Here is a 14,065-nt window from a genome sequence, read left to right on the forward strand (position 1 = left end):
TTTGAATTCGATATTCGAATTTGAAGTATTTTAATTCGATGGTCGACCATTGAATATCCGGGAAACCTGTTATCCAGAAAGCTCAGAATTACGGAATGGCCATCTCCCATAGACTCCATTGTATCCAAATAATCCAAATTTTGAAAAATTATTTCCTTTTTCTCTGTAATAATAAAACAGTAGCTTGTATTTGATCCAAACCAAGATATAATTATCCCTTATTGGAAGCAAAATCAGCCTATTGGGTTTATTTAATGTTTAAATGTTTTTCTAGTAGACTTAAGGTATGAAGATCCAAATTACGGAAAGATCCATTATCCAAAAGCCCCCAGGTCCAGAGCATTCTGAATAACAGGTCCCATACCTGTATAAATAAGTGACATGTCTGAACTAATGGTGCTGAATTCAAAACACATTTAGGGAGCTGTATGGGTGAAACTCATGGTGCTGGAATTTGAATATTGTATTTAATGAGACTACTAATCAAGATATAATTTAACTCTATGTACTCCGTCTACGAGTTGATGACCTTTATTCATTTTAAATATTGTAAATAAAGGTTAAGCTTTACCCAATTTCGAAAGTGGGAATTCAGGCTCATACAGTGGGAGGGTGCAAACCTATGGGTCATACTTTTTTCTCTCTTGACTTACTTATTTCTCAATCTTTGAAATTTGTCTATAGGCTTCCTAGAGTGCAACTTTAAAGTTTATTTAAACAAAAGCCAAGTTAAAACAAAAATCACCTTATGCAATGTACATTTGTATATTTTATGCACAGACTTGTTGTTGACAAAATCCTTTTTTACAAATAATCACATGTCCTCAGTGTGATTCTTTCTGAACAAAAATACCAAGGCTATAATTATATTTTAAAAAAAGAAAGAAATTAAGAGATAAATCCAGGTTCTTTTTCAAGAGTGCTTTATCACGTTGACTGATAGCGATTGTTGGGTTTATGAATCTTTGGGATTCCCATTTAAATAATTTGAACTGTCTTTCTTAACACTTCTACTTCATAGATTGATTAACAAATGACTCTGCAAAAACTGCATTTGCTGAAGATGGTAAAACATCATTGGAACCTGCTAACTGTAATTTTAATTCTCCTTATGTTTCCTGGTAACACAGGTAATTATTGCACATCAAGATCAAAGCAACTGCACACGGTCAGTTCTTCTACTGAACTCCTGGATCATTCAGTTGATGGAGACATTATAATAGGTGGCATTTTGCAAATCTTTTTGTTTTCTTCTGGTGGATATTATGATTTTCATGATGTCCCTGATGAAGTATGTTGTGTTGGGTAAGTAGCATAGTAACCTAGTTACTTACAGTATATTGATTTGACACACCTGTCTATCAAATGTCAACCTTTTGTTTCTTATAAGTCCTAATTAGAAAAATAATATGAGCACAGCAGCCAAACAGTTGATCATTGCATACTCCAAGTCTTTCAATCCTGAAATTAAAGGCATTCATAATGACCTTAATGGTAAATGAGAAATTAGCATCTATCTTATCTGGTACTCACAGCAAGTTTTTACAAATATGGCAACCTTGGGCTTCTTGGACCACTAATTTTGGGCTAGATCCATCATTTCTCTTACTATAAGGCTGATACTATTACATTATAGTGAGTGCTCAACATATAGCATGATATGGAACGTGGTGGAGTAATGGAAAAGGTAATTGTAATTTATATACATTATGAAGGCTACTTCAAGCAAAAAGAGGGTACCTTCATGATCTTACATATGCAGGTCTACTCCTAGACAGGGATTCTTCCTTATCTAAACAATGTAGCATTATATCTGGTAAGAAACAGAAACAAAGGAAAATGAAAAGGAATAAAAGAGTCGGGCAATTAGTTAAAGTGATACTGATACATTCCTATAAAAATCATAGGAACATGTCAGTATCAAGCAAATGCTGCACCCTGAAGCAACCCAGAAGATCTGTTAGTAGTGTCAGCGGGTTGGCAGCACACAGGTTCATGAGGCTGGGGCGGCTTTGCAGGGGGGGGGGCTTTTCAGTATCGCTTTAAGATAAAATGAAAGTTTTATTGTATGGTTTATTATTTTTGAGCTGTAGAAATATTTAGAAATACAAAAGTCATTCCTTAACATATGTTTAAGTGTATTATATACTGTAAATACTTCTATTTTACTGTTGCACAATATATGAAAAAGTACAGAACATTTGTATTTTATTGTACTGGATAAAAACTGAAAACATTAATAAAATGATTTAAAAGAAAGAAAAAGAAAAACAATGTGAGCAAATCACAAGCAAACTGAATACCTAATATACTGTACCATTTAAGGCTTTTCAGATTAATGTTTTATACCTGAATGTTCTTGTACTCTAACAGGCCATCATTTCAGTACCTGGCCCACCTCTTGGCCTTTGTTTATGCTATAAAGGAGATCAATAACAATTCAAAACTTTTACCCAACGTTACTCTAGGATACCATGTCTATGATGCATGTACCAGTGAAGTAATGGCATTAATGAGCACTTTAAGTTTAATATCCAAGGATGGAAATCCATTTCTCAATTATATCTGTCAACAAGATCAAAAGTTGGTGGCATTTGTTGGACACTTGTTATCATCTCCAACTCACACAACTGCAGAAATCACTCAGTTCTATGGATACCCTCAGGTAAACACAATTTGTAGTTTTTTACTATGTATATATGTGTATTTTACCTTAGCCAATGCAATACAAATAACAAAATTTTAGTCTGTTCCTCCTGTAGTCTAGATGGAATGTAGCAAAATGATTATGGTTTGAGAGAAAGTTTAGCAGTGGGGTATGTAGCATTTAGGGCATTCAAGTTAGCTAGGACAGCTGAAACTTTTATTAGGTTCAAGGAGGATAATAAAGCATGAAATCCAATCTGACAAGATAAAATAGAAAGGGATTTGCAGGGAGAAGTACAGTAATGCCAAAATTAATTATTTTCAAATATGTAAATAGTAAAAAAAATGAAGCAAGAAGTGGTGCGTCCCTAAGGGCAGATTTATCAGTGTGAAATTAGAGCTCACCATGGAAATATTCACCAACTTTTGATTCATTCCTATGGAAATATTAAACTATGAGAAAAGTTGGGAAAATGGTTCCTCTTTACAAGTACACTAGAGGACATTATAGACCGATAGCAGGGGATCTTTTCTCTCATAGAAAATAACAAGAGGCCAGTGAGCCTCACTGGTGTTCTATATTCAGGGTCCATTTTATTGCTCATGCAAAAACAACTGTAGGAGATCAGAGAAGCATTCCCCTGTTCTGCCCGAGACATCATCAAGCCTGGTTACAGGCAGGGGAGTGACCAATTGACTGGAAGCCCCAGAGGACATCTCAGAAAAAGAGGAGGTTCCAGGAAGAGCCTGGTTTTGGAGCCAAATCATCCATGGGGTTGGTAGGGAGAGCTTATAAAAGAGCCCCTGCTGCACCATTCAGTCAAAAGGAAACAGAGAAAGACAGCAAAGAGGGTGATAGTGCTTCTTAGAAAGACTGACCAAGGAGAGCTTGGAGAGGGCTGCAGTGTGCTCTGCATTGAATAAGCATTGCAGCTCCAGACACAAAGAGAGCTTTGTTTCTGTTTCCTGCATGTGGATACATTGGCCAATGTGTGAGTCCCCAGGGTGAGGAAAGGTTTTTATTGTGAACGTGGGAGCAACTGTCTTGTTGGGAACAGTGCTTTGGGGTAGGTAGCACTACCTGGGGTAATTAAAGAGCCCTTGGGGAAGGGACAAATTATCAGGAACTGAACTGTGCTAATTTGCATGTGGTCCACCTAGAGTGGAGTGTGGAACTGTGGCATCTAAAGTCTGTCCCAGGGGTTGTATAGTCTGCAGAGTTTCACCAGGACCGGGTTATATTGTGTAAACTGCATGTACATTTTCTGCTTTTTCAAAGGGTTTCCCTTATGATTGCCTGAGCACAAAAGTTTGGTCAACAAATAGGCCCATATGTGTATTTATAGTATGTGCACTAAGGGTTAATTGGAGGGGTTAAAATTGATAGATCAATTATGAAACTGTGCAACATGCCAGCAAATTTGTATTTTCCCTGCCAACATTTACTTTTAATTATATTAAATTTGGAGCTATCCTTAATACTTATCTTAAACTTGTTCACTTTAGGTGTAATTAATAAAGTCATGCAGTTTGAACCAAATCTAGTAGAACATAGCAAACGATCCAATGTTTATTTTCATACAAGTGATTTTCACATGCTATTGGGTGGTTGTTGTTTTTTTTTATCCATCTAGCTCTTTGGATGTATAGATAGACTGTATAATCACAGATATGATTTAAGCATGACTGTTTTACTAATTTGTTCATTTCAGATAAGTTATGGAGCTCTGGATTCTGTGTTTAATGATCGTGTTCACTTTCCATCTGTCTATCGTACAGTTCCCAATGAGTATTCCCAGTTCACAGTTATCATAAAATTACTGAAGCACTTTGGATGGACTTGGGTGGGAATCATTGCATCAGATGATGAGAGCAATCACCAAGCCAGTGAGGAGCTGAAAAAGGAAATGGGGAGAAAAGGAATTTGTGTGGATTTTTTAAAACTTATATCAAATTCACCTAAGTTAGTGAAAGAAAGTGCTACTAAATCTATTGAAGTCATTAAACATTCCAGTGTCAAAGTGATTATATTATTCTTAAGAGCTAGCACTTTGCTAGTATTGCTTAACTCAGACACTTACAAACTGATATCAGAAAGGGTTTGGATTAGTTCAGTAGGCCTTGATATTGTTGCAGCATATGAGTTTAAGACATTTCTGTATTCCATTAATGGATCATTTTTAATTTCCCTTCCAAAGGGAGCCATCCCTGGATTCAATAACTTTCTTTCTCAAGCTATTTGGAGTGATATTCTTGAGAACACATTTGTAAAATTATTTTGGGGACTCACTATTGGATGTTTAGCGGTCTTCAATTACAGTGCCCAGAATTTTACATGTCCAGATGAACACAAAATAGAAGACTATTTATTACAAGAAGAGACAATTAACCACCGTATTAAATATACCATATACATGGCTGTGTATGCTTTAGCACATGGTTTAGATGCAGTACATTCACTGATAGAGTTGTCATCAAAAGGAAATATTGGCAAAATTAGATCAAAGGTTGGTATATATCTATATTAAGATATATGTGTCCATTCAACATTTTACATTGCTGTACTGAACATAAAGGTAAAAAAGGAACAGCTGATGACTGATGGGGTTGCCCATATGCTGGATAACAAACATAGAAATGCTCTTGTGTTGTCTGTTGTGTTGTGAAAGTAGCTCCTGTTCAATGAATTACTGGCACATGGCCTTAATGAGGCCTGAGTTGTAAACATATAAGGAAAATAGCATATGAGGGTTAATTACATGACCAAGTTACAAGACCAAGTTTAGAAAGCCTCCTGTGGCTCAACAGGGAAGTGCATAATAAAAACTCTTGCACAGTTCAAGATTCTGGGGAGGGGCAGAGAATTTGATTTAATCAGAGTTAAGTTGATTAAAAGCAATAAATGGTGCAAATCCACAAAAAATGAAAGACTCAGAGGGTAAAGATTTATTAAAATGCTATGAATTATATAATTTACAGGAATTTTATATAAATTCCACTGAAAATAAGGCAGGTATACAAACTGTCTATAAAAAAGGATTCTCAGAAAAGTAATCACTGTATTTAGCAGTTTACTACTTTATTTTCTCTCATCAGTGCTAACACATAAATTACAATTGTCAATGCCATAGGTTCTACCTTTTCAGGTTACATGTCATTCAATGCTCTATCATACAATCAACCTGCCTGATGAAATTGCACCAAAAGGTGTAATTAGTAAGTAGCAATGAGCAACATTTTTTGCCAAGTTTTGTTGCAAATATGATGACCATAGACTCCAATGGGTGAAAAAAATTGTCACGTGTCAAAAAATATTTGTTGCCCATCGGAAAAATGTTTTTGCCCACAGACTTCAATGCAGTACACAAATCTTCACAGTTTCTTGAATTTTCCATGCAGTGAAATGGGTCAGATTTGCCCATCACTAAGTAGGACACAAAGTAAAACAGACAATACAATTCGGGTATGGGATCCATTATCTTGAAACCCATTATACAGAAAACTCCCAATTACGGGAAGACCATCTCCCATAGGGGCATATTTACTTACATGTGAATTTTCACTTCAAAAACTTTGCCATACTTCCCACAACTACATCAGATAATATTTTGTGATGAATTTGCGTATTTATAAAAATGCGAAATTTGATCTCGACAAGAGAACGCTGGCATACTTTTGCCAGCAATAATTTATCAGACGCAAAATTTCTTACCGAATTTTCTGTAGCGTTACTTACTTCCTAGCAAAACTGTGTTAACATACTTAGGGGCAAATTTATCAAAGGTCAAATTGAAATTTGCCATCTAAATCCTGCCAAATTGATGTTGTATCATATGGGGGACCTCCTAGAACCAATTTGAAGTCAATTGGTGGACTTTGAAAAATCAAAGTTTCTTTTGGGGAAAAAATTTGTATGATTCAAATGCGCTATCACTTAGATTTGTGCAATTCAATCGAAAACAGACCTATTCGACTGAAAACAGACCTATTCATCCAAAAAATACTGGTTGGTCTTTTCGAATTTCGAAGTTTTTCAAATTTGAAATTCGACCCTTGAGAAATCTGCCCCTTATTGTTAAGTATTGTTAACATACTTATTATACATATTTATAAAGGGATGTTGGTGATACTGCTGGAAGTCGAAGGAAGCAAAGTAAAGACATTAGAGATTCTCTATTGTCCTAGACATGAGCCTACCTTAAAACATATGTGGCATGAGCTTCAAATGGTTAAAACAGTTTAAATAACATATATTTAACAGTTACAACTTGTAAACATAATTCCACATAAAATATGAAAAAAATGCATGTGTTTTGTCTTTTTTTATGACTTTTTTTGAGTACCGGATATGATGTCACTAACATAATAATGGATAATTGATAATAAAGGATGTAGCTTGATCTTATCAATTCGCCAGACAGAACCTGGTGAAAAAGACTTTGGCAAAAAGGGTAACAAATAGAAACTTTCACACTTTGATTCATTTATGGATTAGAAATAGCTCTATGCATGATTGAAAATTTGCCTGGCGAAACAGCACAAAACTTCCCTAGCACTGAGCGTTTCGCACATGAATTGTGTTCTATGTCTTTTTCGTAAATTAACAATGTCCCTGTGAATTATCAATTTGGTAAATTTTCGCTAAAAATGCACTGCACGCTTTAGTAATATTGATCGAACAACCAATTCTAATTTTTCGAAAAATTATTTTCTTTTTCTTTGTAAGAATAAAAAAAGTACCTGGTACTTGATGATAACTAAGCTGCTTGAGTTCATATTGGTCTATATTGGTGGCAAAACTATTCTGTTGGGTTTATCAATGATTCATTTTTAGCAGACTTAAGATATAGTGATCCAAATTACAGAAAGATCTCCTATCTGGAAAACCCCAGGTCCCATGCATTCTACATAATAGACCTATAGCTGTATTAAGTTCATTGTACAGTATGGACTGAATTGGAATGGGGTTCATTTACAATTTACTGGACATGCATTTATCACCCTTACTGAATGTATGACCAATGTCAATCCGCTTGTAGACAAACTTTGTCCGGTTGTCTGGTAGAATAGTTAAAAGTAAATGTAATAAAAAAACTTTATTGCAGTTAAACTACTACCTGAAAAACATTGTGTTTAAAATGTCATCTGAAGAGGAAATTTTCTTCACTAAAGATGGAAATATCCCAGGAAAGTTTGACATTTTGAACTGGGTTATTTATGAAAATGGAACAATCAAGAAGATTAGTGTGGGTAGATTCCTCCCAGGTAGTCAACACCTCATTACTGAGAAGAATGCAATTGCCTGGAGTCCTTATTTTCAAAAGGTATGAAAGGTGTGAGCTTATGGTAAAATTGTATTGTATGCTATAGTTTTGATGCATAGATCAATACTGAATTAGTATCATTAATTTAAAACAAAAATATTTTTATCCTTCAGTTGCATTAGGAGAAAGTAGCAGTTCTATTTATGACTGCATAAAAGTGGGTTTATTAGATTTTTATTTATAATAATAAACATCCATTCTGTTCTTGGTAGGCCACATGGGCAATTTTATCAATATAAAATAGTGTTTAATCTGTACAGCACCTAAATACCAAAGTTGCAGCCAGGCACAACAATATAGATCAATACAAAAAGAAAATAACCTGTATTTCCATTCATACTTGAAACTATTTGTTTTCTATTCTTAACTAAATCAAAAATTACAAAACCACATATAGATAGGCAAGACAGGGTTAAAATAAATTAAATATTAGAAAAACAGTAAATACCTTCTGCTTTTCCTTTTAGTGCGTGCAGGAATTAGAGTACATTCAAGAACTACTGAGAGGAGGTAGTTATAGTATCTTGGTTTTCAGGCTAAATGTATTTTAAGCAGGTTTTTATAATGTGGAGCTTTTGACAACCTTAGACATATCTTGAAGATGTGCCATTGCATGCGACTTCATGCTACAAATATTGTGTTTAATTTTCTGTGTAGTGACGGGCTAATGTATTCGCCAGGCGCGAATTCGCCGTGAATTCCTGCGTCCGTTTTTTTGGACGCCGGCGCATTTTCGGCAGTGAATTTTTGCCAATCATTATTCCTGTGTTCAGTCTGTGTAAATCCATGGATCAATTCTTAACAAAAAAGCTGCATACATGACATCCTTAGACCTTACTCTCTTGCTATTACTTAAAAGTGGACAACCATATACAAAAATATCAACCTAACTATGACATCTAAAGCCAAACTCAGCCTTATAAAGATATTTTTGCCACACTGTTTTCCGCTTTTCAGATATTAGATCAGTCAACTGCTTTGATATAGTTATATAGACCACTCACCCAGATATAGTTTTCGGACATAAATATGTTCTTTTGTAATTGATACAAAGAGGGCTGGGATAAATTATTCTGGAATTTTGCTATTTATTGTTTGCTGATAAAACATTTTTAGTTGCAAAAACACCCCAAGGGTTAATTCTATTTATGTAAAGCAGGTACTTAATTTTAAATATTTAGAGGTAAAACGTAGGGGGTTATTTATTAAAACTTTATTTATTTTTTTTGGTCAAGGTTTTGTTGGGAAAAACTTGAATTTTTCAAGATTTATTATACCCCAAAGCTGCTTAAAGTCCAAATCCGAAATCCATCATCTCAAACCTGCCAAGGTCATGTAGAAGTCTCATGTAGAAGTCAGTGGCAGATGTCCCCTTTATATGTGAAGATTGTGATCTGCGATGGGTTTCGTCTGATGATCTGAAAAATTCAAGAAATCGATCGAATTGGTCATCAAATCCGAAAAATTCATACTATTCGAATTATTTTATTAATAAATAAGTTAAAATCATGGATGGGAGTTTGGTTGAACTTGGTTTCATAAAAAGATTAGATTAAATTAAATTTGAGTTTCATTAAATAACCCCCTAAATTAGTGATGGGCACATTTGACCCATTTTACTTCCCTCAAGTACGGCGAGAATTTGCCAAACTGCATTGAAGTCTATGGGCGACAATTTTTTTTGATGTGTCACAAATTGCATGACAAACTTTTGATGCACAAAAACTTTTTTTCTATGGTTGTCATTTTTGCTTTGAAACTTGGTGAACAATTTTGCTCATCACTACCCTTAATCTTAAAACTATAGGGTCCTGTTTACTAAAACTTGAATGAATCTCATTTTTTCTTGGAACAAATTCAACTCCCCTCCATGAATCAAATTCATTTATCAATAATTTTTATCAAAATATTCTGGGTGGAAAAACGCTGTGACAAAATTAGTACTGTAGGATTTCAGCTCTGAAAACTAAATTTTATAGAATTGTTGCTGCAAAAACTCGACTTTATTGGATCATCATGAAAATAATGACTTTATCGGAGTATCCAGTGCATATCACGATGGCAAGAAATAACTTCAAGGACATTTTCTTTTGACTTCTACTTGACCTCTACAAGTTAACAATAGTGTATTTTTGGATTTGGATTTTCAGTAGCTTTGGTTTATAATAAATGTCTAAAAATGTGAGTATTTATTTTTCTAGGTTTAATAAATTGGCCCCCATGGATTCAGAGAACTAAATGTTGCCCCTCTAGTGCTTGGGAACAGTCCTCTTTCACAAAAATTACTGTGTAATGAAGTTTTTTTTAATTGAAATTCATTCCTGGTAGGATGAAAAACATTCCTTGGTAAATGTAATCAACTGTATTCACTGGGTGTTCCTAAAAATTGATACCGTTTGTGAATTCCACTTTGTTCCAGTAATACTGATGCAATACAGTAAACCTCTTTTTTTTAAGACTCCTATATCACTGTGCACTGATAAGTGTTCTTCTGGTCACCGAAAAGCTCATCAGACTGGGAGGCCATCATGCTGCTTTGACTGTCTTCCATGTCCTGAAGGCGAAATTTCTAATTCTTCAGGTATGAACAAAGTATATGCAGTATATAATGTATGGGTTAGACCTTATTAATGCAGTTCAACTCTGAAAAAATAATTATGAAAGCAGTATGTATATTAAAGGGATTCTGTTGTAATTTTTATTGTGTACTTTTTATTTCTTAATTACACTGTACCTTACAAATAATTCAGTCAACCATTTACAATTGTATTTCTGGACCAACAAATGTACTAGTTATATTGTTAGTAATATTGTGTGTAGGCAACCTTCTCAGCCATCTACTGTGGTTGTTATCTTGTGTCAGGGAGCTGTTACCTTGTGACCTTCCCATTGTTCTTTTGATAGTGGAAACGGCAAAATAATTTGCGAAACGGTAGAAATTTTGCAAAATGGCATCAAAATAATTTTGATTATTTTGTCCAAATGCATTAAAGTCAATGGGCATCCGAACAATTTTGCTGCACGAAAATTTTTATGCAAATGACAATTTTGTTGCAGGTTTATTTTTTTTGTCGTGGTGAATTTTCGCTGCTGAATGAAGTTTATCAGAGCACAAGTCACATGACTGAGGACACCTGGGAAACTAATAACATAACTAGCCTAATGTCAGATTATTAAATAAAAACAATCTGTTTGTTATTTAAAAACAAAGGTCATGATTCTGCTGGTGCAGCACTATTAACTGGTGCATTTTGGGGAAAAAACATGGGGAAAAAACATATTTTCACATGCCAGAATACCTTTAGCTAAAATTTAACCTGGAATTCATTCTGGATATTGTAGAACAACATTATCATACATATTTCAACTTTGGCTTAAAAAATAGATAAACATCCAATATGTGTGTAGGATTGTGAACGTGATCCAGTAGTTAATGAACCACAAGATCTCTTGTGCCATTGATAGATGCTATCATCAAACAGTTCTCATGGTATAGCTGCAGCGAACCCATATGGGTTGCTTCACCAGAAGGGAGCGCAACTTACAACCAGGTGAACTAATAGTCAATGATACAGTTAAGACATTCAGCAGAGCTGAGCCAAAGCTATTGTCCCCCAGGCAAATACTTCTGGAGCCCACTCTCAGGTGCTTCCCTTTGCTTGTCCACCCACTAATGTGTTGGCCACTCCCACTTGCCTAGTAACTTGAAGAAAGCCAGGTTGTAATCAGCGAAGCAGAGTGCCCCTGCTCCATTGTTCCCTAGGCTCTTTCTGCCTTAAATTGCATCTTAATCATAAGCCTACCTTTGCACTTGTGAATGAAGAACATCATAATTTTGTTGTGAATGCACCTGTTTAATAATCTCAGTTTTAGAATAATAAAAAATAAAACAGAGGAATCCAGAAGGATTCCCAGAAGTTTGCTTTTTCTTCCAGTTAATCAACACATTCATCAACTATTCAAGCTGGTGTTAGTGTTAAGCAGTGACACTACTACTAATAATAAATGGTTGCATTTTATTTAAAAATGTTTTACTGGATAGAACACTATTTTAAAAAACAGCACAATATATACACATTGAGCTTAAAGGGATACTGTCATGGGGAAAAACATTTTTTTCAAAATGAATCAGTTAATAGTGCTGCTCCAGCAGAAATCTGCACTGAAATCCATTTCTCAAAAGAGCAAACAGATTTTTTTATAGTCAATTTTGAAATCTGACATGGTGCTAGACATATTGTCAATTTCCCAGCTGCCCTGAGTCATGTGATGCGTTTTGAAAAAAAACATGTTTTTCGATGACAGGATCCCTTTAATTTGCACTTTGGGTTATTAGAATTGCTATGTTATGATTCATATTGGATATAACTAGAGGTAGGTAATATTTTGGCAATCAAGCTTAATTTTTTTAGAAATGTTAAGGAGTTTAAACATGAATGGTTTGAAAACAAAGGTGCTGTAAGAATATTTCAGATGAATAAGTGTAAAAATAGAAATCATGCTTTGTAAGATATATTCAATGACATTGCTCATGGAAAAGTTAATTTTCAATTTTTCAATTTTAGATCTGGAAACCTGCGTGAAATGTCCTGAGGATCAATGGTCTAATCCAGTTAGGAATCAGTGCATTAAAAAAACAATAGACTATCTCACCTATGGAGATGTCTTAGGATATACAATGTCTGGCTGTGCTTCAGTCTTTATTGTTTTTACAGCTGCAGTGTTTTTGGTCTTTATAACACACAGAGGAACTCCTATAGTTCGTGCCAATAATGAGAACATCAGCTACATACTGCTTATGGCTCTTCTGATGTTATTCCTTTGTAGCTTCATGTTCATTGGACATCCAACTGGGGTTACATGCATACTGAGACAAACTACTGTTATGTTTGTTTTATCAATTGCTATTTCTTCACTTTTAGGAAAAACAGTAACAGTTCTGGTTGCATTTAAAGTTACAAAAACATCAAGCAACTTTAGGAGATGGGGAAAAATTAACTATTCTATGAGTGTAATATTTCTTTTATCCTTTGGGGAATTTTTAATATGTGTGGTATGGCTAACTTTGTCCCCGCCTTATGTAGAGTCTGATATCAAAACTATACCAGGAGAAATCATTTTACAATGTAATGAAGGTACAATTATAAGTTTCTATCTGGCAGTTTCATATATTGGTGTACTATCCCTTTGTAGCTTTACTGTAGCTTTCATTGCTCGCAAGTTACCAGACCGTTTCAATGAGGCGCAGCACATAACCTTCAGCATGCTGGTGTTCTGCAGTGTCTGGGCCTCCTTCATTCCAACATACCTGAGTACCAAAGGCAAACACATGGTTGCAGTGGAGATATTTGCCATTCAGGCCTCTGCAGCGGGTCTGTTAATTTGTATATTTACTCCAAAATGCTACATTATTGTGATGAAACCAGAACTCAATGTTAAAGGAAAGTTGATAATAAAGTCAAATTGCATATATACCCATTGATTTTATGTGACTTGTAGTGATGGGCGAAATTGGGGCGTTTTGCTTTGCCGAAAAAATTGCCAGCGAAATTAGCAAAACGGCTAAAAATTTGAGAAATGGCGCCGGGGTCTTGTTTTTGACACCGGCATCCATTTATGATGCCGGCGTCCGTTTTTTTGGATGCCGGTGCACATTCGCCAAAAATGCGCTGGCGTCCAAAAAAAATGGATGCCGGCTAATTTTTGCTGGCGAATTTTCACTGCGGTTTTGCAAATTTATTCGCTGGTGGCGAATTGCGGGAATTCACCGCGAATTCGCGCCTGCTGAATAAATTCACCCATCACTAATGACTTGTCATCCAAAAAACTATTAAGCTATTATCAAGCAGATGGAAAGTATAAAGATGTAACTAGTGTTCATAAAGAAAATGTGATTAGATGATTAAATTTGAACCCGTACGGTTCAAATCAGGTGAATATACATCATACAAGGACTGGAAAATCCATTATCAACAAACACATCAATAAATGGGTGAACATTGAGACAACACTTTTAAATCTAACTTATTTAGTATGGTATGGGCCAACTGCAAACATCCGACCCTCCCAATCTATCTCTACAGACAACCCAAGGA

At 35.0% G+C, this 14,065-nt stretch overlaps 1 protein-coding gene across 1 annotated transcript; it reads left to right on the forward strand.

The window, feature by feature from the left end:
* The first annotated feature begins 1,063 nt into the window (after nucleotides 1-1,063).
* LOC108699045 (vomeronasal type-2 receptor 26) lies at nucleotides 1,064-13,452 on the forward strand. The gene is made up of 6 exons (XM_018230903.2): nucleotides 1,064-1,305; nucleotides 2,374-2,665; nucleotides 4,359-5,153; nucleotides 7,752-7,970; nucleotides 10,428-10,551; nucleotides 12,536-13,452. Exons 1-6 carry the CDS (start codon nucleotides 1,064-1,066, stop codon nucleotides 13,450-13,452), a joined length of 2,589 nt encoding a protein of 862 aa, XP_018086392.2.
* Nucleotides 13,453-14,065: the final 613 nt, after the last annotated feature.

This window comes from Xenopus laevis, chromosome 8L, assembly GCF_017654675.1.
Source record: "Xenopus laevis strain J_2021 chromosome 8L, Xenopus_laevis_v10.1, whole genome shotgun sequence".
Classification (NCBI taxonomy): domain Eukaryota; kingdom Metazoa; phylum Chordata; class Amphibia; order Anura; family Pipidae; genus Xenopus; species Xenopus laevis.